The sequence below is a fragment of the Hyla sarda genome, chromosome 5 (assembly GCF_029499605.1).
Source record: "Hyla sarda isolate aHylSar1 chromosome 5, aHylSar1.hap1, whole genome shotgun sequence".
Taxonomy (NCBI): domain Eukaryota; kingdom Metazoa; phylum Chordata; class Amphibia; order Anura; family Hylidae; genus Hyla; species Hyla sarda.
In genome coordinates, this window is record NC_079193.1 from 30,969,677 (window position 1) to 30,991,885 (window position 22,209).

General features: G+C 44.0%; 1 protein-coding gene across 14 annotated transcripts in view; it reads left to right on the plus strand.

Annotated features, from left to right (window-relative positions):
- The window catches only part of ADAM22 (ADAM metallopeptidase domain 22), a 283,448-nt gene that overhangs the window by 142,280 nt on the left and 118,959 nt on the right, over positions 1-22,209 (plus strand). For all 14 annotated transcript variants that reach the window (XR_008843837.1, XR_008843838.1, XM_056519133.1 and 11 more), the window contains exons 5-6: positions 4,711-4,793; positions 13,722-13,785. Coding sequence is in view for 12 of the 14 variants with exons in the window: in XM_056519133.1 (XP_056375108.1) it covers positions 4,711-4,793; positions 13,722-13,785 (147 nt within the window). In the remaining 2 variants the exon portion in view is untranslated. The remainder of the gene's footprint in view (positions 1-4,710; positions 4,794-13,721; positions 13,786-22,209) is intronic.

A 22,209-nucleotide genomic window follows, 5' to 3' on the forward strand; every position in this document is an offset into this window, starting at 1 on the left:
ACGAAGATTCTGCCTATTTTGTATTTCCAGGCCAGATGGCACAGCAAGCTGCCATTTATGTTCTGCCATTTTAATCATCATACATCAATCTCTCTATGCAGATCTTCTATACAAATCCACCTCTGCACTTGTAGCTAGATCGTATCCATCTTTCTAGTAAACAGCTTGTTACAGTGGACCCCGCACCCACGCTGCGGCATGGAGAAAGAGGGTATATGATCATTAGTGTTGCTCGCGAATATTCGCAATGCAAATTATATTCGCGAATATCGCCTATTCGCAAATTCGCGAATATAGCACTATATATTCGCAATTACGAATATTCATTTTTTTGTTTTTCACAGTACACATCACAGTCATCATCCCTCTCTGCTTCCAGCTTGTGTGGTGTAAAGAAAGCTCTAATACTACTGTTGAGACTGGCGTGCAACTTTTCGCATATGCGAAAATGTGCATATGCAAATTTCCGCATATGTGAATTTTCGCATATGCAAATTTTTAATATGCAAATGTTCGCATATGCGAAAATAAAACGTGAATATTATGAATATGCGAATTTAGAGAATATATGACGAATATTCGTCCATATATTCGCAAAATATCGTGAATTCGAATATGGTATATGACGCTCAACACTAATGATCATAGCGGGGGGCAATATCATGTCAGTATGGTATATGGTGCCCATAGTGACATTGAAGGTATTGGGGCCCCTATATATTATAATAGGGCAGTGTTTGCCAACCAGGATGCCTCTAGCTGTTGCAAAACTACAACTCCCAGCATGTCCGGACAGCCGTCAGCATCCTGGTTGGCAAACACTGTTATAGGGTATAGATGCTATAGTCAAATAGGATTCTGCTTTATAAAGCCATAAAGCAGAATCTGATTTTACTGTAGCATCTATGCCCTATAACAGTTTTTCCCAACCAGGGTGCATCCTGCTGTTGCAAAACTACGACTCCCAGCATGCCCGGACAGCCTTTGGCTGTCCGGGCATGCCGGGAGTTGTAGTTTTGCAACCAGTAGTCAATAATCTGCTCAAAGTCTCGTAGGCCAACAAAGAAAATCTGATTCCTTGTCAAGGACCTGATTGTCTAGTGTAAATAAAGTTTTATCAAAAAGTCCAGTAGCTTTATGAAACCGAAAGAAAAAGAACCTTGGTTGCCCATAGCAACCAATCACAGCACAGCTTTTATTTCGCATCCTTCTCTTTAAAGGGGTATTCTGGGCAAAAACATTTTATTCCATCTCAAAAGGATAGAGAACAAGATGTCTGATCGCGGGGGGCCCGCTGCTGAGACCCCCGCGATCCCCCAGCAGCACCCGCATGCTATGCGAGTGCTGAATCTCCAGTTTCGGAAACCTCTGGGGACATGACGTCACGCTATGCCCTCTCCATTCATGTCTATGGGTGGGGGTGGGGGGGTTTGCCTGTGTGAGGCATTAAAGGGGTTGTGCGCTGCCCTGCCTTTCGGAGCTCCGCACGCAGCGTCCGGAAGTTCGTTACTCCGAACGCTGTGTGCAGGCTTCCGTGTTTTCAGCCGCCGGGCGTGACGTCACGCTCGCCCCCTCAACGAAAGTGTATGGGAAGGGGGCGCGATCGCTGTCACGCCCCCTTCCCATAGACTTTGGTAGAGGGGGCGGGCGTGACGTCACGAGGGGGCCGGGCGTGATGTCACACCCGGCGGCCGCGAACACGGAAGCCCGCACACAGCGTTCGGAGTAATGAACTTTCGGATGCTGCGTGCGGAGCTCCGAAAGGCAGGGCAGTGCACAACCCCTTTAAGGCACTGCCTGGTGCCTGGTGTGGCCATTGCGAAAAAGTGTGCCACGTTGCATGTCATCACACACACAAACCACGCCCACTGGATTTGCCCGCGCATAAAGCCATATACGCTGGTGAAAGTCACGGCTTTGCAAAAATATAGGCCAATTAGGGCCTTGATAAGTGACCCCCAAAGCCTTTTATTGACCTGAATGAGGTAATGCTTAGTGGATTTTGAGGCTTAAAAATATATGTGTTTTTAGGCTAAATGAGCCTCAAATTATTATTATTATTATTTATTTATTTATTTTTATTTTTGTAGGGCCTTGCGCACATTTTTCTTAAGCTGTTTTACATTTTACAGGCATATTATGCAAATCAGCTCTTTGCTTGCAATTTATTATAAGTACAAAAAACGCATGAAAAATACTCTCATTTTTTTGCGCATTTAAATGCCCATATTACATGTTTTTTTATTTGTTTGTTTTTAAGTCATAAAATTATGCTTGTAAAAAAAATAATAAAAAAAATCATGTATTTCAAATTAATTCAGTTTAGCTCACTGGGTATTTTGTTTTACCTCTCAAAATAGCCATACAAGTGTTTTTTATTTTTATGTCTAGGTATATGACTGGATGGTTTGTGTCAGCATACCATAACTTTATGGTACACAGTTGTATAGGTCGGGATACTGCAGAGACTTTCACAGTATAGGGGGAGATTTATCAAAACCTGTCCAGAGGAAAAGTTGCTGAGTTGCCCATAGCAACCAATCACATCGCTGCTTTCATTTTTGAAAAGGAAAACTGAAAGCAGCGATCTGATTGGTTGCTATGGGCAACTTAGCAATGTTTCCTCAGGACAGGTTTTGATAAATCTCCCCCTTTATCTGTACGGTACACCATACTGTTTAAGTGTAAGTTATATTGGTACTATTTATTTGTAAAATGTAGTAAACTATTTATGAAAGCGATGTAGAACTACCATTCATGTTACTCTGAATGCAAATTGTAACTGTTTGCCTGACCTTTTGAAGCCTATTTTTAAACTTTGATTTATTGCAAATGTATTTACTTATTGATTAATTAAAGGTGTTATCCAGGAAAAAACACACACACATATATATATATATATATATATATATATATATATATATATATATAATCAACTGCCTCCAGAAAGTTAAACAGATTAGTAAATTACTTCTATAAATAAATCTTAATCCTTTCAGTACTTATGAGCTTCTGAAGTTAACCCCTTAACGACCACGGACGTAAATGTACGTCCTGGTTTGGCGGGACTTTCCGCACCAGGACGTACATTTACGTCCTGTGTATGACCGCGAGCATCGGAAGGGTACTCGCGTCATACACGGCAGGTTCCGGCTGCTAGCAGCAGCCGGGGACCCGCCGGTAATGGCCGACATCCGCGATCGCGCGGATGTCCGCCATTAACCCCTCCGATGCCGTGATCAATACAGATCACGGCATCTGCGGCATTGCGGCACTTTGATTGGATGATCGGATCGCCCGCAGCGCTGCCGCAGGGATCCGATCATCCAGCATGACAGCCGGAGGTCCCCTTACCTAGCTCCGGCTGTCTCCCAGGGTCTTCTGCTCTGGTCTGACCAGAGCAGAAGATCACCGATAATACTGAGCAGTGCTGTGTCCTATGCATTGCACTGCACAGTATTAGCAATCAAACGATTGCTATAGATAGTCCCCTATGGGAATATAAAAAGTGTTAAAAAAAAAGTTGAAAAATGTAAAAAAAAAAAAAGTTAAAAAATAGTGAAAAATCCCCTCCCCCAATAAAAATGAAAATTGTCCGTTTTTCCCATTTTACCCCCAAAAAGCGTAAATTTTTTTTTATAAACATATTTGGTATCGCCGCGTGTGTAAATGTCCGTACTATCAAAATATAATGTTAATGATCCCGTACGGTGAATGGCTTTAACGTAAAAAATTTAAAAAGTCCACAAATCCTGCTTTTTTATCACATTTTATTCAAAAAAATTTTTAGAAAAAATGATCTAAAAGTTTTATATATGCAAATGTGGTATCTAAAAAAAGTACAGATGACGGCGCAAAAAATTAGCCATCATACCGCCCTATATATAGAAAAATGAAAAAGTTATTGGTGGTCAAAATAGGGCGATTTTAGATTACTGATTTTGTACAAAAAGTTTTAGATTTTTTTTAAGCAGTACAAAAATATAAAAGTATCTAGCCATGGGTATCATTTTAATCGTATTGACCCACAGAATAAGGAACACCTATCATTTTTTACCGTAAAAGTGTACAGTGTGAAAACAAAATCCTCCAAAATGTGCAAAATTTAGATTTTCATTTAAATTTCCTCCCTAAAAAAATGTTTTTGGGGGGTTCGCCGTACATTTTATGGTAAAATGAGAGGTTTCATTACAAAGTACAATTGGTCACGCAAAAAACAAGCCCTTATATGGGTCTGTACATGGAAATATACATGGAGTTATGGATTTTAGAAGGCAAGGAGGAAAAAACGAAAACGCAAAAATAAAATTGGCCTGGTCCTTGAGGTGAAAATGGGCTTGGTCATTAAGGGGTTAAGGTTGTTCCTTTCTGTCTAAGTGTCTCAGGAACCGCCCAGTTTAGAAGAGGTTTGCTATGGGGATTTGCTTCTAAACTGGGCGTTTCCCGAGACACGTGTCATCAGAGAGCACTTAGACAGAAAAGAACAACCTTAACTTCAGAAGCTCATAAGTACTGAATGGATTAAGATTTTTTAATAGAAGTAATTTACAAATCTGTTTAACTTTCTGGAGCCAGTTGATATATAAAAAAAAGGTTTTTTCCTGGATAACCCCTTTAAGTAATTTATTTATTGTATTTTATTTATATTTTTTGCAAATTTGCATTAGTCTTTTGAACATTGTCATAATGAGAGTCTGTCTTGTCTTTTAGGGTGGTGAACATTGTTACTACCAGGGGCAAATCAGAGGAAAGCCAAAATCTTTTGTGGCTCTGTCAACCTGTCATGGACTTCAGTAAGTTACCCCGACTATATGCATTGCATAATGTAATATATGTTATCTTATAATGTAATTAACCTCTGTATAACTCACATAGTTCTTAAAGGGCATCGATTGAAAGCTAGGCTAGCACTCACCAATTGCCCTTCACCCTTACTTTGAATTCCATACTCATAAACAGTGTAAGGATTAGCAGTGTTTCTCAACAGTGTGCCTCCAGCTGTTGCAAAACTACAACTCCCACCATGCTTGGACAGCCGAAGGCTGTCCGGGCATGCTGGGAGTTGTAGTTTTGCAACAGCTGGAGGCACACTGGTTGGGAAACAATCGATTATAGAATAAAGGTGCAGCCACTGTCTTGTGCGCTACAAATTGGATGGATACAACAATATTGCAGAATTTCAACCAACGCATCAAAAATGCAACTCTGCTGCACCCTGCTGGTAATTTCTTAAAATAGCATTATTCCAACGAACGTCACTGCAGAGCTACTTAATAATATGATATAAAAATAAAACCAAATTGTACAGGACTAATTACAGTGGTCTGTCTAGACAGTGTTTCTCAACCAGGGTGCCTCTAGCTGTTGCAAAACTACAACTCCCAGCATGCCCGGACAGCCAAAGGTCAAATCACCAAAATTCAGGTTTTCCCTCATCAGTCTGTGCTTAATGCCCCAAACTAAGAATGTGAAAACTGAATTTTAGAAATTTTTGCAAATTTATTGAAAGGAAAAATTAAAGCTCAGATTGGTGGAGGCTGAAGTGAAACGATGACCATCTGGAAATTTCTTCCATGTGGACACAGGATCCTTGGAGCTCATTGGGTTCTTGGTCACCTGAGGAGGGGTGTTTGCAGCACTAGGAAGAGGCCTGGTTGTTCCAAACTTCTTCTATGTAAGAATTATTGAGGTCACTGAGCTCTTTGGAACTTTCAATACACCAGAGATGTTTTTGTCCCCTTCTCCAGATTAGAGTTAAGCGAACTTACAGTAAATTGTCTCATAGCGAACCTCACAGCTCGGCTGTTGATTACTTTAGTCTGTACTTTAGTTCAGCTTTCCAAGGGCTCCAGTTGCCTGGAAAAGGTGGATACAATCCTAGGAGACCTAAGACACTCATCCCAGACTTTTCCAGCCAACCAGAGCCCTTGGAAAGCTGAACTAATTTACGCAGACTAAAGTAATCGAGGGCCGAGCCACGAGGTTTGCTACGAGACAATTTGCTGTAAGTTCGCTCAACTCTACTCCAGATCTGTGTCTTCACACAATCCTGTCTCTGAGCTCTACAGGCAGTTCTTTTGCACTCATGGCTTGGTGTCCATTTTGATGATCCAGTGGAATGGGGGTCCCCAGAGCTAAATTTCAAGAGTCATGGCACAGGGCCTGATTTTGCACATGGCCCGGTTTATATAAAGGTCGGGACTCTCGCAGCCTGGGGATGTACAGGAGCCATCCCTCGTCACTGTGATACTATTAATACTCCCATCATGAGACAGACTCTGTTCCTTGATGGGAGTAGTAGTGCTGCAACACTGAGGGACGGCTCTTGTACATCCCTTGTCTGCGAGAGCATGCAGTGACTTTGCAGGAGCACAGGTACTACTACTCCAATCATAAAACAGAGTCTGTTCCATGTTGGGAGTAGTAGCACCAGCGCTAAAGGACGGATCACACTGAGTCTCACTCCTGAGACACGCTGTGATCATAACTTATAAGCCTGTGAAGCGGGTGGCATGGCACTCTGCTCCCCAGCCGTCCGGCTCCCCAGTAAAGGATTATAAAATCTCTGCACTGTAACTTCATATTCCCCACCGGTTGCCCTGATTTGTTGGCATGATTGACCAATCAGGGTTTCCAGCAGGAAATATGAAATCACATCACTGTAACTTTATATTTTCTAATGGAAGCCCTGATTGGTCAATCGGTGACGACCAATCAGGGCTTCTGGTGGGGAATATGAAGTTAAAGTGCAGAGATTTTAGATTCCTCCACTAGCTGGCCCGCCGGCTTTATGAGTAAGGAGCGAGACCCGGTGCGGTAGGTCCCTCAGCCTCTGTACTTCTACTTCCAACATGAAACAGATTCTGTTTCATGATGATACACATCTAACAACATGGAAATAAGAAAAATATATGATGTGTGTTTATATCAATATATATATTTACGCAAATACTAAGTGCTAGTATCAAAGGGCAGGGTGAGTCAAAAACCCAATGTAACCCTATTGTTTGTTCATAGGACCAGTAACAATAAATCTGCCACCCGCAGCTAGAAGCACACAGTACCTACAAAATACAATACTGCAGCAGACAAGAATTTTATGAAAATACAAAGCCTTTATTGTTCCATGGCATAATTACAATAGGACATAAAAACATTAAAACAGAGATGAGGGCAACTGTAAAACGAACGTCCCCAGATGCTACATCAGTGGTGAGCAGTGATCTAAGTATATAATAACCATGATGAGAGTAATAGTACAAGCTCTCCCAAAGACTCCCACAGCTTCCATCATAGAACAGAGTCTGTTCCATGATGGGAGTCGTAGTGGTACCATAGTGCTGTAGCAGGACTGAACTGCACACAAAACCGTGGTTGACCACAGTTTTGTGCACAAAAAACCCACACAAAACCATACAAGGACAAAAACTTACACAACCGGATACAACTAGTTGTGTAAGTTTTTGTAAGGTAAGGTCAGTGAATATGGTTTGATATACTGTTGTATGCAGTTTTCAAATACAAAACCGTATGTGGCAACCGTGCAAACCGCAAGTGTTTTTTCTTTTTAATAAATTTGCAAAAAATTTCTAAAATTATGTTTTTACTTTGTCATTATGAGTGCAGAATAATGGGTGGAAATATGTTTTTATTTTTATTTTAGCACAAGACTGCAACATAACAAAATGTCAAAAAGAGTGAAAGGGTATGAAAACTTTCCAACTGCCTTGTAGCCTGATATTTTTCCAGACAGTTTTTATACTCACACATATACATACACATATTTGTACAGAAACAAATCTACAGTCACCAGGTTACCTGCCGGCATGTTGGGGCTGGACAACCTTGAGGCCAGGATAAGGGAGGAGAGCCTACTATCACGGGAATCTGTGGGAGGTTGAGGGAGGAGATGATCTCTTGGCGCCTGCGGCTGAACTGACTCACAGCTGTTTGTTGACTGTCGGAGGACTCACTATGGTCACTTGGACTATGATCCACTCTTCTGACTACATAAGCCACTGGCACCAATACTTTAACCCGATGTGACAGGAGTCCTGTGGGCCTACTGCATGCATGTGCTCTTTTTCCTATCAAGTTTGTTGGTAGAGAAAAAAACAACATGGTCGCACAGCCACAACATGCACCTTGATCTAAGGCTTTGCAGAAAAATTTATTAAACTAACATGTCGTTAGTGTACTTTATGATCATGAAGTGCAAGCCCGCTAGCCACGTCATGGCCACCTGTAAATTGCGGGTCCCTAACATCCCTAGCATAAAATGGCGCCGCACTGAGCGGCGACCACTACCGCCGTAACACCAGTGCCCACAGGGGGAACGACCCACTGGCAAAGCAGCCCCAATGCCACTTGATCCAGTCCCTGGGCCTTGCCTCCTCAAAGACACGGTGCTGCGGCAGCAATGAATGCCGCACAGCACTGCACCAGTGTGAACAGTTGTAAAAGCTCACTTACCACGTGCTCCCAGTCAAAGACTGGGAGACTGCCAGAAAGAAAAGGGCCCTTTGCAGCTTCCTGACAATTTATATAGGCCTGGGCTGAGAGGGAGGGGCAGAGTGCTGACCAAGTAAAAACAAAATAGAGGGGGATAGAAAACACAATGTGAATTAGAGTAGAGAAAAAAAAAAACACGGTCGCACATCTATAACATGCACCTTGATCTAAGGCTTTTCAACAAAATTTATTAAACGAACAGGTCGTTAGTGTATCGTATTTTTCGCCCTATTTTAAATGAGGAAAATCTAGAATACAATGTAAAGTATAGGTCACAGTGATCTTCAACCAGCGGACCTCCAGATGTTGCAAAACTACAACTCCCGGCATACCCGGACAGCCGTTGGCTGTCCGGGCATGCCGGGAGTTGTAGTTTTGCAACATCTGGAGGTCCGCAGGTTGAAGACCACTGGATAGGAGGTAATACTCATGTGTCCCCGCCGCTCCGGACCCGTCACCGCTGCCCTGGATGTCGCCCTCCATCGCTGTCGCCGCGTCCCTGGGGTGTCCCCGTCGCTCCGGAACGTCTGTGCCTCCCGTTATCCTCGCTCTCCGTCGTGCACGACGACGTGATGACGACGAAGGAAAGCGCCGGCCATGCAGGGAATCCCGGCACGGAGCAGACACCGAGGAGGCAGGTAAGGTCCCTCCCGGTGCAGCCGGGTTAGTGTCACTTTCGCTTCAGACGCGGCGGTCAGCTTTGATCGCCGCGTCTGAAGGGTTAATACAGGGCATCACCGCGATCGGCCATTGATGGCCTCAGGGACCGCCGCGATAGGTGTGTATTCGCCGTATAAGATGCACCAACTCCCCCCCCCCCCCCCCCCCCCAGTTTTGGGGAAGAAAAAGTGCGTCTTATACGGCGAAAAATACGGTACTTTATGATCATGAAACACAATGTTAATTCAAGTAGAGAAAAAAAAAAGTTGAGAAAACAATCTTGACAGGTTCCCTGGTGGAGGCACTAAGAGAACCTAATGCTACTCCTAAAGAGGTTGCCACAACTGTAGTCTAATCCAGGGCTTCTTATACTTTTTCTTTCAAACCATGTGATAGCTGGGCCTTACCAGTGGCCAACATCCATGATAAAGAGTGATCTGTATATGTGGTGTGGATTGTGTGCCACGGCAGTCATTAGATCCTATAGTGCCTCCATAACAGTGCCTACCCCAGTCCCCCCCAAAGCAACATTCAGTCTCCCGTTTCGCACTCCTGCAGACTGCTTGTACGTACTTCTACATTTGCATTACCTATAACTTGTTCGCTTTCTGGTAAGTAAAGACAATGACAACCATAAACCTTTGCTGGACAACTGAGGGTCGGCCACAGCGTTTATTTTCATTAACCAAATCAAACAACTGTTTGACTCCAACATCTCTTAGAACTAGAGATGAGCGAACTTACAGTAAATTCGATTCGTCACAAACTTTTCGGCTCGGCAGTTGATGACTTATCCTGCGTAAATTAGTTCAGCTTTCCGGTGCTCAGGTGGGCTGGAAAAGGTGGATACAGTCCTAGGAAAGAGTCTCCTAGGAATGTATCCACCTTTTCCAGCAAACAGGAGCACCTGAAAGCTGAACTAATTTATGCAGGAAAAGTCATCAACTGCCGAGCCGAGAAGTTCGTGACGAATCGAATTTACTGTAAGTTCGCTCATCTCTACTTAGAACTAGTGTTGAGCGGCATAGGCCATATTCGAATTCGCGAATATTCGCGAATATATGGACGAATATTCGTCATATATTCGCGAATATTTGCATATTCGTAGTATTCTCGTTCTATTTTCGCATACGCAAAAATGCGCATGCGAAAATTATCATATGCGAAATTTTCGCATATGCAAATTTTCGCATGTGCGAAAATTCGCACACCAGTCTCACACAGTAGTATTACAGCCTTCTTTACACCACACAAGCTGGAAGAAGAAAGGGATGATCACTGTGATGTGTACTGTGAAAGAAAAAAAAAAAAGAAAAAAAAAAAAAAACGAATATTCGTAATTACGAATATATAGCGCTATATTCGTGAATATTCGCGAATTCGCGAATATGCGATATTCGCGAATAAAATTTGAATTGCGAATATTCGCGAGCAACACTACTTAGAACTCTTAAAACTCTCGGAGCTAAGCGGTCTGCCGGCCGCCCTCTTCGGCGGGCATAACACTCTACTCTCCTGGTGATCATCATCCCCATTTTTCCTCCGCCACGCTGTGACTTAAAGGGGTACTCCGGCCCCAAGACATCTTATCCCCTATCCAAAGGATCGGGGATAAGAAGTCTGATCGCAGGGGTCCCGCCGCTGGGAACCCCCGCAATCTAGCATGCAGCACCCACCTGTAAGCACTGCAGGAAGCGCTGGAGGCTCTCAGTCTTATGCCTCCCGACCACGGGGACAGAGTATCGTGACGTCACCACTCCGCCCCCGTGTGACTTCACGCCCCGCCCCCTCAATGCAAGTCTATGGGAGGGGGCGTGACGGCCGTCACGCCCCCTCCCATAGACTTGCATTGAGGGGGCGGGGCGTGACGTCCCACGGGGGCGGAGTCGTGGCGTCACGATACTCCGCCCCCGTGATAGGGAATAGGATGTCTTGGGGCCGGAGTACCCCTTTAATCTAAAAGAAAACAGCATCAATAGGGGAACACAAGTGCACATAAGCCACCTCCTCTCAGAGGATAAATGTAGACGGTATAAAAATTCTTTTGTGTGTTTTTTTTTTTCATATATTCTCACTTTTTTTTGTTTTTATTCTTTAAAAATTTTTTTTAAAAACAATAGAAAACATCATATAACTGTAAGGGAGGGCTAAGCTGCTAAACCCGTCCGGTAACTCTGCAAAAGAGGCTGGACGGATACACGTCACCCCCTTATTAATGGCTCCGCTCCGCTTCTTCCTAATACCTACAACCTACCATTGCCCTAGCCCCATGCCTGAACTCCTCCTACCATACAGCTCCTTATTAACCCTATCTTCACCATATCCCTAACCTACCAACAGTTCGTGTCGCTGCATCCTAAGCGGCGCGGTGACACCCAGACTTGTAAGGCTATGTCCACACGTCAGAATGTCTGCACAGAAACTGCAGACACCGGCATAAACATGGCGGCTCTAGGACCGCACTGTTTTATAGACAGCTATGCATTCTGAGCGGTCAAGGAAATCGCAATTTCCGTGCCTGAAACATCTGACCCGGAAATTCCGCCGTGTGCACAGTGCAGCAGAATCTCAAATCTGCTGCAGTGGAATCTTCATGCTGAATTCCAGTGTGGAATCCGGCACAGAAATTCCAAAGTGTGAACATGGCCTAACTTCATACTGTGATCGGCACAGGAGAATGTCTTCCCAGATGAAGCACTTAGTGGTATTTATTTTAATAGTTTTATTTTGTTTTTGTTTTTTTATTCAGCAGTTGTACACGTGCATTATATTGCGCTCTAGTTGCACATTTTGCTTGCAGAATTTGTACCCAACATCTGCAAGACCAAGTCCACCAAGGAGGAAACCACTCTTACTTTTTGTACTTTAGTGTCTGATGTTAGATATTCTTTATTTTATACTTTCTTTATACAGATAGAGCTAGAGGGGAGGTGTATAACTACTATACATCCTGATCCAATAGAGATGGCAGCAGCAGTATACAGATAGAGCTGGAGGGGAGGTGTATAACTACTATACATCCTGATCCCATAGAGATAGCAGAAGTATACAGATAGAGCTGGTGGGGAGGTGTATAACTACTATACATCCTGATCCCATAGAGATAGCAGAAGTATACAGATAGAGCTGGTGGGGAGGTGTATAACTCCTATACAGTATATGGATCTCATAAACATAGCAGCAACTTCTATATTTCATGATTTCATAGAGATAGCAGCTGCAATATACAGATAGAGCTGGACAAGGTATATAACTATATATCCTGATCCCATAGAGATGGCAGCTGCAGTATAAAGATAGAGCTGGGAGGGGAGGTGTATAACTACTATATATCCTGATCCTATAGAGAAAGCAGCAGCAGTATACAGATAGAGCTGGTGGGGAGGTGTATAACTACTATATATGGATCTCATAAACATAGTAGCAACTTCTATATTTCATGATTTCATAGAGATAGCAGCTGCAATATACAGATAGAGCTGGACAAGGTATATAACTACTATATATCTTGATCCCATAGAGATAGCAGCTGCAGTATAAAGATAGAGCTGGGAGGGGAGGTGTATAACTACTATATATCCTGATCCTATAGATAAAGCAGCAGCAGTATACAGAAAGAGATGGTGGGGAGGTGTATAACTCCTATATATGGATCTCAAACATAGTAGCAACTTCTATATTTCATAGAGATAGCAGCTGCAATATACAGATAGAGCTGGACAAGGTATATAACTATATATCCTGATCCCATAGAGATGGCAGCTACAGTATAAAGATAGAGCTGGGAGGGGAGGTGTATAAATACTCTATATGCTGATCCTATAGAGATAGCAGATTGAGCTGGGAGAGGGGGGGATCAATCTGGTAGGTGATGATGTTACCATGTAGTTTACAGGAAGTCAGACCCAGAACTGACATCCTGTTTTGATCATAAAGCACAGAGAAGATTTGGAAAGTCAGACTGGTTATCACATGACCCAGTTACAGTAACGAAATGCATAGATGCAGCTGTGCCGGAATAAAACAAACAAATGGTGCTGTAGGACTAGTGATGGTAAGTGTGTATGATAATAGGTGTGCTTCTGTTTTCCTTTGACCAGAAAGCAATGCATTGTGGGAGCTCTCATGATAATAAGATAGTTCAGAGCTGTTCGATATATCTGACTACAGAGAGGGGGTAACCTGCTGTCTGTTTCCAATGGCGACCAGCAGCTAGAAATATAAATAAGGAAAACGACTAGAAATGGGCCAAAACTGACACAAAAACTGTAAAAGCAAAAAGGGAGAGATTTATCAAAACCCGTCCAGAGGAAAAGTTGCTGTGTCGCCCATAGCAACCAATCAGATCGCTACTTTCATTTTTGAAAAGCCCTCTGCAAAATGAAAGAAGCGATCTGATTGGTTCCTTTGGACAAAGATAAATCTCCCATATAGTTTTTGCAAAGCTGCTCAACTTTTTATGTATATTTCAAAGCTGTTTTATCAGAATTACTCTATATTTGTAATAATTGCTTACAAGTAACGTTTTTTTCCCCCCCTACTTTTCCCAGTGGGATGTTCTGTGATGGGAACCAGACATATCTCATTGAACCAGGAGAGAAATACAAACCAAACGTAAGTCCTTTACTATAGATATAAATGTAATATATATTGTTTTGACTGTTATATTGATGACACTAAGGCAGTGTTTTCCAAACAGTATGCCCCCAGCTGTTGCAAAACTACAACTCCCAGCATGCCTGGACAGCCAACGGCTGTCCAGGCATGCTGGGAGTTGTAGTTTTGCAACAGCTGGAGGCACACTGTTTGAAAAACACTGCACTAAGACCTCATGCACACTGCCGTTATTACTGAGTAGTACAACCTATATATAATGCTGCATGCTTAGGCTCCTTTCACACTATATATTGTTCCGTTTAGGAACTTCCGTCAGAAGTTCCGTCACTATATCGGGGGAAACCGGCCGTTACAAAACCCCCGACAGCCGCAACTAAATCGCATTGCAGCCTATGGGGTTTTGTAACTGCCAGTTTGCACCCGTATATATGCCCGTAATTCCTTACGGACGTTATATAGTGACGGGCCATCGTGGCGGAAAAATCACTGCATGCAGTAATTTTTCCACCACGATGTCCCGTCACTGTATAGCGTCCGTAATGAATTACGGGCATATATACGGGTGCAAACGGGCAGTTACAAAACCCCATAAGCTGAAATGCGATTTAGTTGCGGCTGTCAGGGGTTTTGTTACGGCCGGTTTCCCCCGATATAGTGACGGAACTTCTGACGGAAGTTCCTAAACGGAACAATATATAGTGTGAAAGGAGCCTTAGAAGTTTATGGGACCCTGCCGCCAATTTATGGAGAGACAAAGTGCAACTTCGAGAGTAGCAGGAATTTGCGTGGCGCTGACCGGAACAGACACAATTCAGGTATAATGGCGTAAGTTAAAAAATTTTTATTGACCATGATGCAACGCGTTTCACTGCGCAAGTGCAGCTTCCTCAGGAAGCTGCACTTGCGCAGTGAAACGCGTTGCATCTTGGTCAATAAAGAAATTTGACCTTACGCCATTATACCTGAATTGTGTCTGTTCCGGTCAGCGCCACGCAAATTCCTGCTACTCTCGAAGTTGCACTTTGACTCTCACGTTTCCACAGGAAGGCTGCAGACGGGGACCCCATTTTATTTGTGATTCACTACGTGCTGTCCATTGTTGTGTATGTCGGTACACAACTGGAGTGGGTAAGCGATCACCTGTATCCCCCTCCGACCTCCCTTAATTTTAGCACGTGTGATCCTCCACAGCACCTTTGCTTTTAGTTTTAGTCCAATTTATGGAGTTATTTTCCCCTAGGGCAATGTTTATACATGGAGAATGTATGTATAACGTGGAGCCATAGGCACTCTCTTCATCATATAGCGTCTCCATATGGCACCACATCATGTGACCTCATACATGTAATAGGACTTGGTGTCACAGTTAGAAGGGTTTGTAAGGCTATACCAGGGTTTCCCAAGCAGGGTGCCTCCAGCTGTTTCAAAACTACAACTCCCAGCATTCACGACAGCCAACGGCTGTCCGGGCATGCAGGCACTTGTAGCTTTGAAACAGCTGATATTTACCCTGCTGGGGAAACACTGAGCTATATCGACATATAAAAATGACCCTATATTTTTGGTATATGTCAGCAAACATAAAGGGGGAGATTTATCAGAACTTATGTAGAGGTAGAGTGGTGCAGTTGCCCATAGCAACGAGATCGCTGCTTTCATTTTTCAGAGGCCTTTTAAAAATGAAAGCTGCAATCTCATTGGTTGCTATGGGCAACTGGGCAACTTTTTCTCTACACAGGTTTTGATAAATCTCCTGCCAAAGTCTACAAGTGACAACATTTAGTCCATTTCTAAGCATAGAGAGGAGATTTATGAAAAGATGGAATTAGCAACCAATCAGATGGCTTCTTTCATTTTCACAGGCCTTCTTAAAAATGAAAGAAGCAAGCTGATTGGTTGCTATGGGCAAGTTTTGATAAATATCTCCCATATACTGTTATTTTGCAGAGCTCCAAAGCGCAGGCAGACATACTTTTGAGTCCTGCAGAATACCAGTTTACTCTTAGGGCACATTTACACTACGGAATTTCCGAGCGGAGAAATTCAGCATGGAAATTCCGGTTCAGCAGCCTACCATTGTTCATTCTTTTGGCAGATTTGTTCGGATATGCATTGCCGTCAATGGTGGCTGTGCATGTCCAAGCAGTCCTAAATCAGTTGGCGCATCTTTGCACGGAATGTCCACTAGGAATTTTTGTAGTGCGAATGCGCACTTGGAATTTCCGTGCAGAATGCCACATAAGAATTCTATTTCTACATTCTGCTGCAGCAGACTCCCATTGATTTCAGTGGGATTCTGCTGCACATTGCACACAGCGGAAATTCTGAGACTGGAGTACACAGAGAGAATAGACATGTCTATTCTTTCTGCGGAGTGCGACCAGAAATGCATTTCCGAGCAGTCCTAGTGCCTGCATGATCCGCTGTCGGGGGGAATGTTTCCATGCGGACATTCGCACATGTCAACACAGCCTTAGGGTACGTTCACATGGGTGGTTTACCTGCGGAATTCCCGCAGCGTATCTGCTGCAGAAAATCTGCAGTGGATTTTGTTACCACTGACTTCAATGGGTCAGCAGAAAAGCCGCAATAGAGGAAGATTTGAAGATTCTCCTTCAGACCAATTGAAGTTAATGGTAGCAAAGTCCGCTGCTGATTTTCCGCAGCAAATACACTGCAGAAATTCCGCACGTAATCCGCTCGTGTGAACGTACCCTTAGACTACATTTGGTCCACTGAAGCCAATGAACACAACAGGGGCATGCTGTTCTGCTGATGTGTACCACAATGTAAGGGAACTTTAGACATGAACATAACCTTACATATAAGAATCTCAAATGACCTGAGCAGACAGACAGCTGCAGAAATTTCTGGATTACAGCCATCTCTACTGAGATCAATAGGCTGCCATTGATTCTAAGGTGCATTGTGTAATGCTTCATTTTCACAGCATTCATACTGCAAGAAAGTGAGCATGTACAGGGGTTAACCAAGTAAGGCTGGGTTCACACCACGTTTTCTTAAATATGGCTCCCGTATACGGTTGGGAGGAGGGGGGGCGGGGCTTAATCGCGGCACCCGCACTCAGCCGTATTCGGGAACCGCATTTAATGTATGTCTATGAGCCGACCGGAGTAAACCGCAGCCTCCGGTCGGCTTCGTTTTCGGCCATATGCGGTTTCCTGACCGCAGGCAAAAACGTGGTCGACCACGTTTTTGCCTGCGGTCTGGAAATCGCATACGGCCGAAAACGAAGCCGACCGGAAGCTGCGGTTCACTCCGGTCGGCTCATAGACATACATTAAGTACGGTTCCCGAATACGGCTGAGTGCGGGCGCCGCGATTAAGCCCCGCCCCCTCCTCCCAACCGTATACGGGAGCCGTATTTAAGAAAACGTGGTGTGAACCCAGCCGAATAGGTAAACAGAGGTAATTTCTGCCAAAAAAACAGCACCATACCTGTCTTCAGGTTGTATGTGGTATTACAACTTGGTTCCATTCACTTCAATGGAACTAAGCTGCAATACAACACACAACCTGAGGATAAAAGTGGTGCTGCGTCTTGAAGAAATCAGCTGTTTTTCTAACCCTGGATAGCCCCATTATGGTATGTGACTCCTGGTGACTAAAGGAGCCGTGTTCATCAGATAGGTGGCGGTGGAGAGTGTCTCGGAGGTAGGATCCTTACCAATATCACTGAACTCATAAACACCAAAAATTCTATAGAAAAATATAGACGTCCGCAAAAAATCCACAATGTGAACATACCCTAAGGCTATGTTTACACTTCAGAATGTCTGCATGGAGAATCTCCGTGCAGACATCACGCAAACTGCGGGCGCTGGCATAAACATGCTGGCGCTAGGACTGCGCTCTCTCATAGATGGCTATGCATTCTGTGCGGCGTCTGCAGAAAGAATGGACAGGTTAATTCTTTCTGCCGACAAGGAATTCGGAATTTCCATGCCAGAAACCTCTGACACAAAAATTCCGTCGTGTGCACAAAGCAGCAGAATCCAACTGAATTTAACAGGACTCTGCTGCAGCGGAATCTCCATGCTAAATTCCAATGCGGAATGCGGCACGGAAATTCCGACGTGTGAACATGGCCTCACATTTCCTAGTAGTGTTTCACAACCAGTGTGCCTCCAGCTGTTGCAAAACTATAACTCCCAGAATGGCTGAAAGTTGTAGTTTTACAGCAGCTGGAGGCACACCGGTTGGGAAACACTGGCCTAGTAGCTAGTTTAACATGACAGCTATAGAGCCAAGTGGCTGTGATATGACGATCCTACCCCAGGAGCCAAGTGCCAGGAATATAGGGGGAGATGTATCAAAACCTGTGTAGAGGAAAAGTTGATTAGTTGTCTATAGCAACCAATGAAATAGCTTCTTTAATTTTTTCAGGGGTCTTTTAAAAAAATGAAAGAAGCAACAGATTGGTTGCTATAGGCAACTGCTGCACTTGTTTGGATAAATCTCCCACATAATTCTTATCCTGAAGATGGCTGCCAGTCTTAACATTGGGATCCTGGTGATGCAATGATAACCCTGTTGTCATTGGTGCACACTAATATCTGCAGCTACATATAGGGCTCCAAACAATTAGTCTTTAGCTTAAAGGGATACTCCGCTCCCCAGCGTCCGGAATATTGAGTTCCTGAACGCTGTGTGCGGGCTTCCATGTTCACACCCACCCCCTCGTGACATCATGGCCTGCCCCCTCAATGAAAGTCTATGGGAGGGGGCGCGACAGCCGTCGCGCCCCCTCCCATAGACTTTCATTGAGGGGGCGGGACGTGACGTCACGAGGGGGCGGGCGCGAACACGGAAGCCCGCACTCAGCGTTCAGGAACTCAATGTTCCGGACGCTGGGGAGCGGAGTAACCCTTTAATGTTCTGAATAAATACTGCCAGATTTCAGGATTATTTGATAATATAGAAAGTAAAATTGAAAATTAGAAAAAAAACAAAAATAAAATTCTTAAATATATGTTTACCATAAAAAGGTTATTTAACCAATAGGTGATTAAATAGTCAATAGGTAGCAAAATCAACTGCAGAAAATACACAGCACAATATGGCAGAGTTGCACGGGGCGCAACAACAGTAGTTTACGTTGCAGATGTGCCGACGGCATTTACAGAGAGACTGAAGAGCAAGCTACCGGCTGCGGGCGAGTAGCCCTGTGCGCTCGTAGAGGCAGCTTTCCCGCTAGAGAAATTTTGCTGCTACAAGCGAACACACACTGCGACCTGACTGCAGCCCGCTTTGCAGTCCCCGTGACTTCCGCCGGCGCATCCGCAGCATCAAATATGCTGTGAATGTGCCCCTGATCTTGTAGAGGAAAGTCCCAGGGACTGAACACACACGTTGTGGGAGTGGGTGGTAATGGTCAGAAATTAATTGGGAATAGGATTAAAGGCGATTTTAGTACTTACCCACCAGACAGTAATGGACATCCTTAGGAAGTATCTGTGCTTGTCTTGGGGCTTAAAGGGGTACTCCGGCGCTTAGACACCTTATCCCCTATCCAAAGGATAGGGGATAAGATGCCTGATCCAGGGGGTCTTGCACGCCGCACCCCGATAAAATCAGTCCCCGGAGCATGTTCGCTCCGGGTCTGATTACGGTCGATCACGGGGCCGGAGCATTGTGACGTCACGGCTCCGCCCCCATGTGACATCACACTCCGTCCCCTCAATGAAGCCTGTGGGAGGGGGCGAGACAGCTGTAACGCCCCCTCCCATAGGCTTGCATTGAAGGGGCGGAGCGTGACATCACACAGGGCGGAGCCGTGACGTCACAATGCTCCGGTCCTGTGATCGACGGTAATCAGTCCTGCGCAGGGCTCTACCACGTTCCCCACTTTCTGATGATCATGGGCTTCCACAGATCACACATTCAGGACAGGCCATCAATATTTTATCTTGAAAATAAAACCTTTAACATTGATGCATTTCCTATACAAAAGACTTAATACCATTTCTAAAATATTAAAAATAAAAACATACAAATATATAAGAAAACATTAAGACCAGTCATTCCAAATTTTATTTCACTATTTCATAAAAATACATCAACATGACCGGCATGTAAACATCCAGAGAACTTTAACACCAGCAGCTAAAATACCAAAAAAAAAAAAACTATAGACTGCATAGAAAACACAGGAAATAACCGGCTTTAAAATGGACGAATGTCATCATTGCATTGTATGGTTGTTAGGTTTTTGCTTTTCTGGTGAAAAAAAATATTATTTTTATATATATATATATATATTTTTTTTTTTTTTTTTACTTTGTTGTATCAACATTGTTAGCACCTTGCAAAGTCTTTCACATTGTGCTGCAGGGAAAAGTTACAAAACTAACTTAAAAATATTAGGAATTAAAACAGGGTCGACGGCTATTTTTGATAGAGATAGTATTTTGCTCAAATTCTCTGTTTAAAATTCTATGTGTAGTGCAGGACCCCAGAGGGTAGAACATAACTCATAGATGCCCTGCCCCTTCAGAAGAAATGGCTTTGTTGCTCATAGGGCAGTGTTTCCCAACCTGGGTGCCTCCAGCTGTTGCAAAACTACAACTTCCAGCATGCCCGGACATGCTGGGAGTTGTAGTTTTGCAACAGGTGGAGGCACCCTGTTTGGGAAACACAGCACTAATACATAGTAATATATTACATATAAACAATGCTCAAAAAAAATCAAGGGAACACTGAGATAACACATCCTAGATCTGAATGAATGAACTAATTGTATGAAATACTTTCGTTTTTACATAGTTGAATGTGACAACAACATCACACAAAAATTATTAATGGAAATCAAATTTATCCCAGATGTGCTCAATTGGATTCAGGTCTGGGGAACAGGCGGCCAGTCCATAGCATCAATGCCTTCCTCTTGCAGGAACTGCTGACACACTCCAGCCACATGAGGTCTAGCATTGTCTTGCATTAGGAGAAACCCAGGGCCAACAGCACCAGCATATGGTCTCACAAGGGGTCTGAGGATCTCATCTCGGTACCTAATGGCAGTCAGGCTACCTCTGGCAAGCGCTGGGCAGCCCCTCCAAAGAAATGCCACCCCACACCATTACTGACCCACCACCAAACCAGTCATGCTGGAGGATGTTGCAGGCAGCAGAACGTTCTCCACGGCATCTCCAGAATGCGTCACATTTGCTCAATGTGAACCTGCACAGTGCGCCAGTGGCGAATTTGCCAATCTTGGTGTTCTCTGGCAAATGCCAAACGTCCTGCTCGGTGTTGGGCTGTAAGCACAACCCCCACCTGTGGACTTTGGGCCCTCATACCACCCTCATGGAGTCTGTTTCTGACCATTTGAGTGGACACATGCACATTTGTGGCCTGCTGGAGGTAATTTTGCAGGGCTTTGGCAGTGCTCCTCCTTGCACTAAGGCAGAAGTAGCGGTCCTGCTGCTGGGTTTTTGCCCTCCTACGGCCTCCTCCATGTCTCCTGATGTACTGGCCTGTCTCCTGGTAGCACCTCCATGCTCTGGACACTACACTGACAGACACAGCAAACCTTCTTGCCACAGCTCGCATTAATGTCCCACCCTGGATGAGCTGCACTACCTGAGCCACTTGTGTGGGTTGTAGACTCTGTCTCATGCTACCACTAGAGTGAAAGCACCGCCAGCATTCAAAAGTGACCAAAACATCAGCCAGGAAGCATAGTAACTGAGAAGTGGTCTGTGGTCACCACCTGCAGAACCACTCCTTTATTGGGGTGTCTTGCTAATTGCCTACAATTTCAATCTGTTGTCTGTTCCATTTGCACAACAGCATGTGAAATTGATTGTCAATCAGTGTTTCTTCCTGAGTGGACAGTGGGATTTCACAGAAGTGTCATTGACTTGGAGTTACATTGTATGTTCCCTTAATTTTTTTGAGCAGTGTGTATGTATGTGTATATATATTATATAAAATATTATACACATTATACACACACACAGAGTTTCATCCACACCGCTGCGTGGGTGCAGGGTCCACACTAGTTGGGGAACACTTCCCTTTCTAATGCAATGTCCTTATTGACTTGATAAAGTAGCTCTTGCACATGTGGGTCAGACTGTTCACCCGCTCCATTCAGTTCCCTACGCCACTCCACTGGAGACCACCACTAGTTCCTATAGTGGGGTAACTACAGAAGAATTGTAGATGGATAGGGAAGAGGGGGAGACAATGGAATCTAAATTGGTCACAGTATAGATCAATAGGTCCTAATAAAAGAAATTATATATATATTTATATTCTCGCCCTGCCACTTAACCACTTAATTATTATTTTTTGTTTGTTATATTCCCTGCACCTTAAAGAAAAATCTATGACTTCTTACCGTATTTACACGCATAGTCTGTAAAAAAATATATAGACTTTTTATCCCGATTGCGT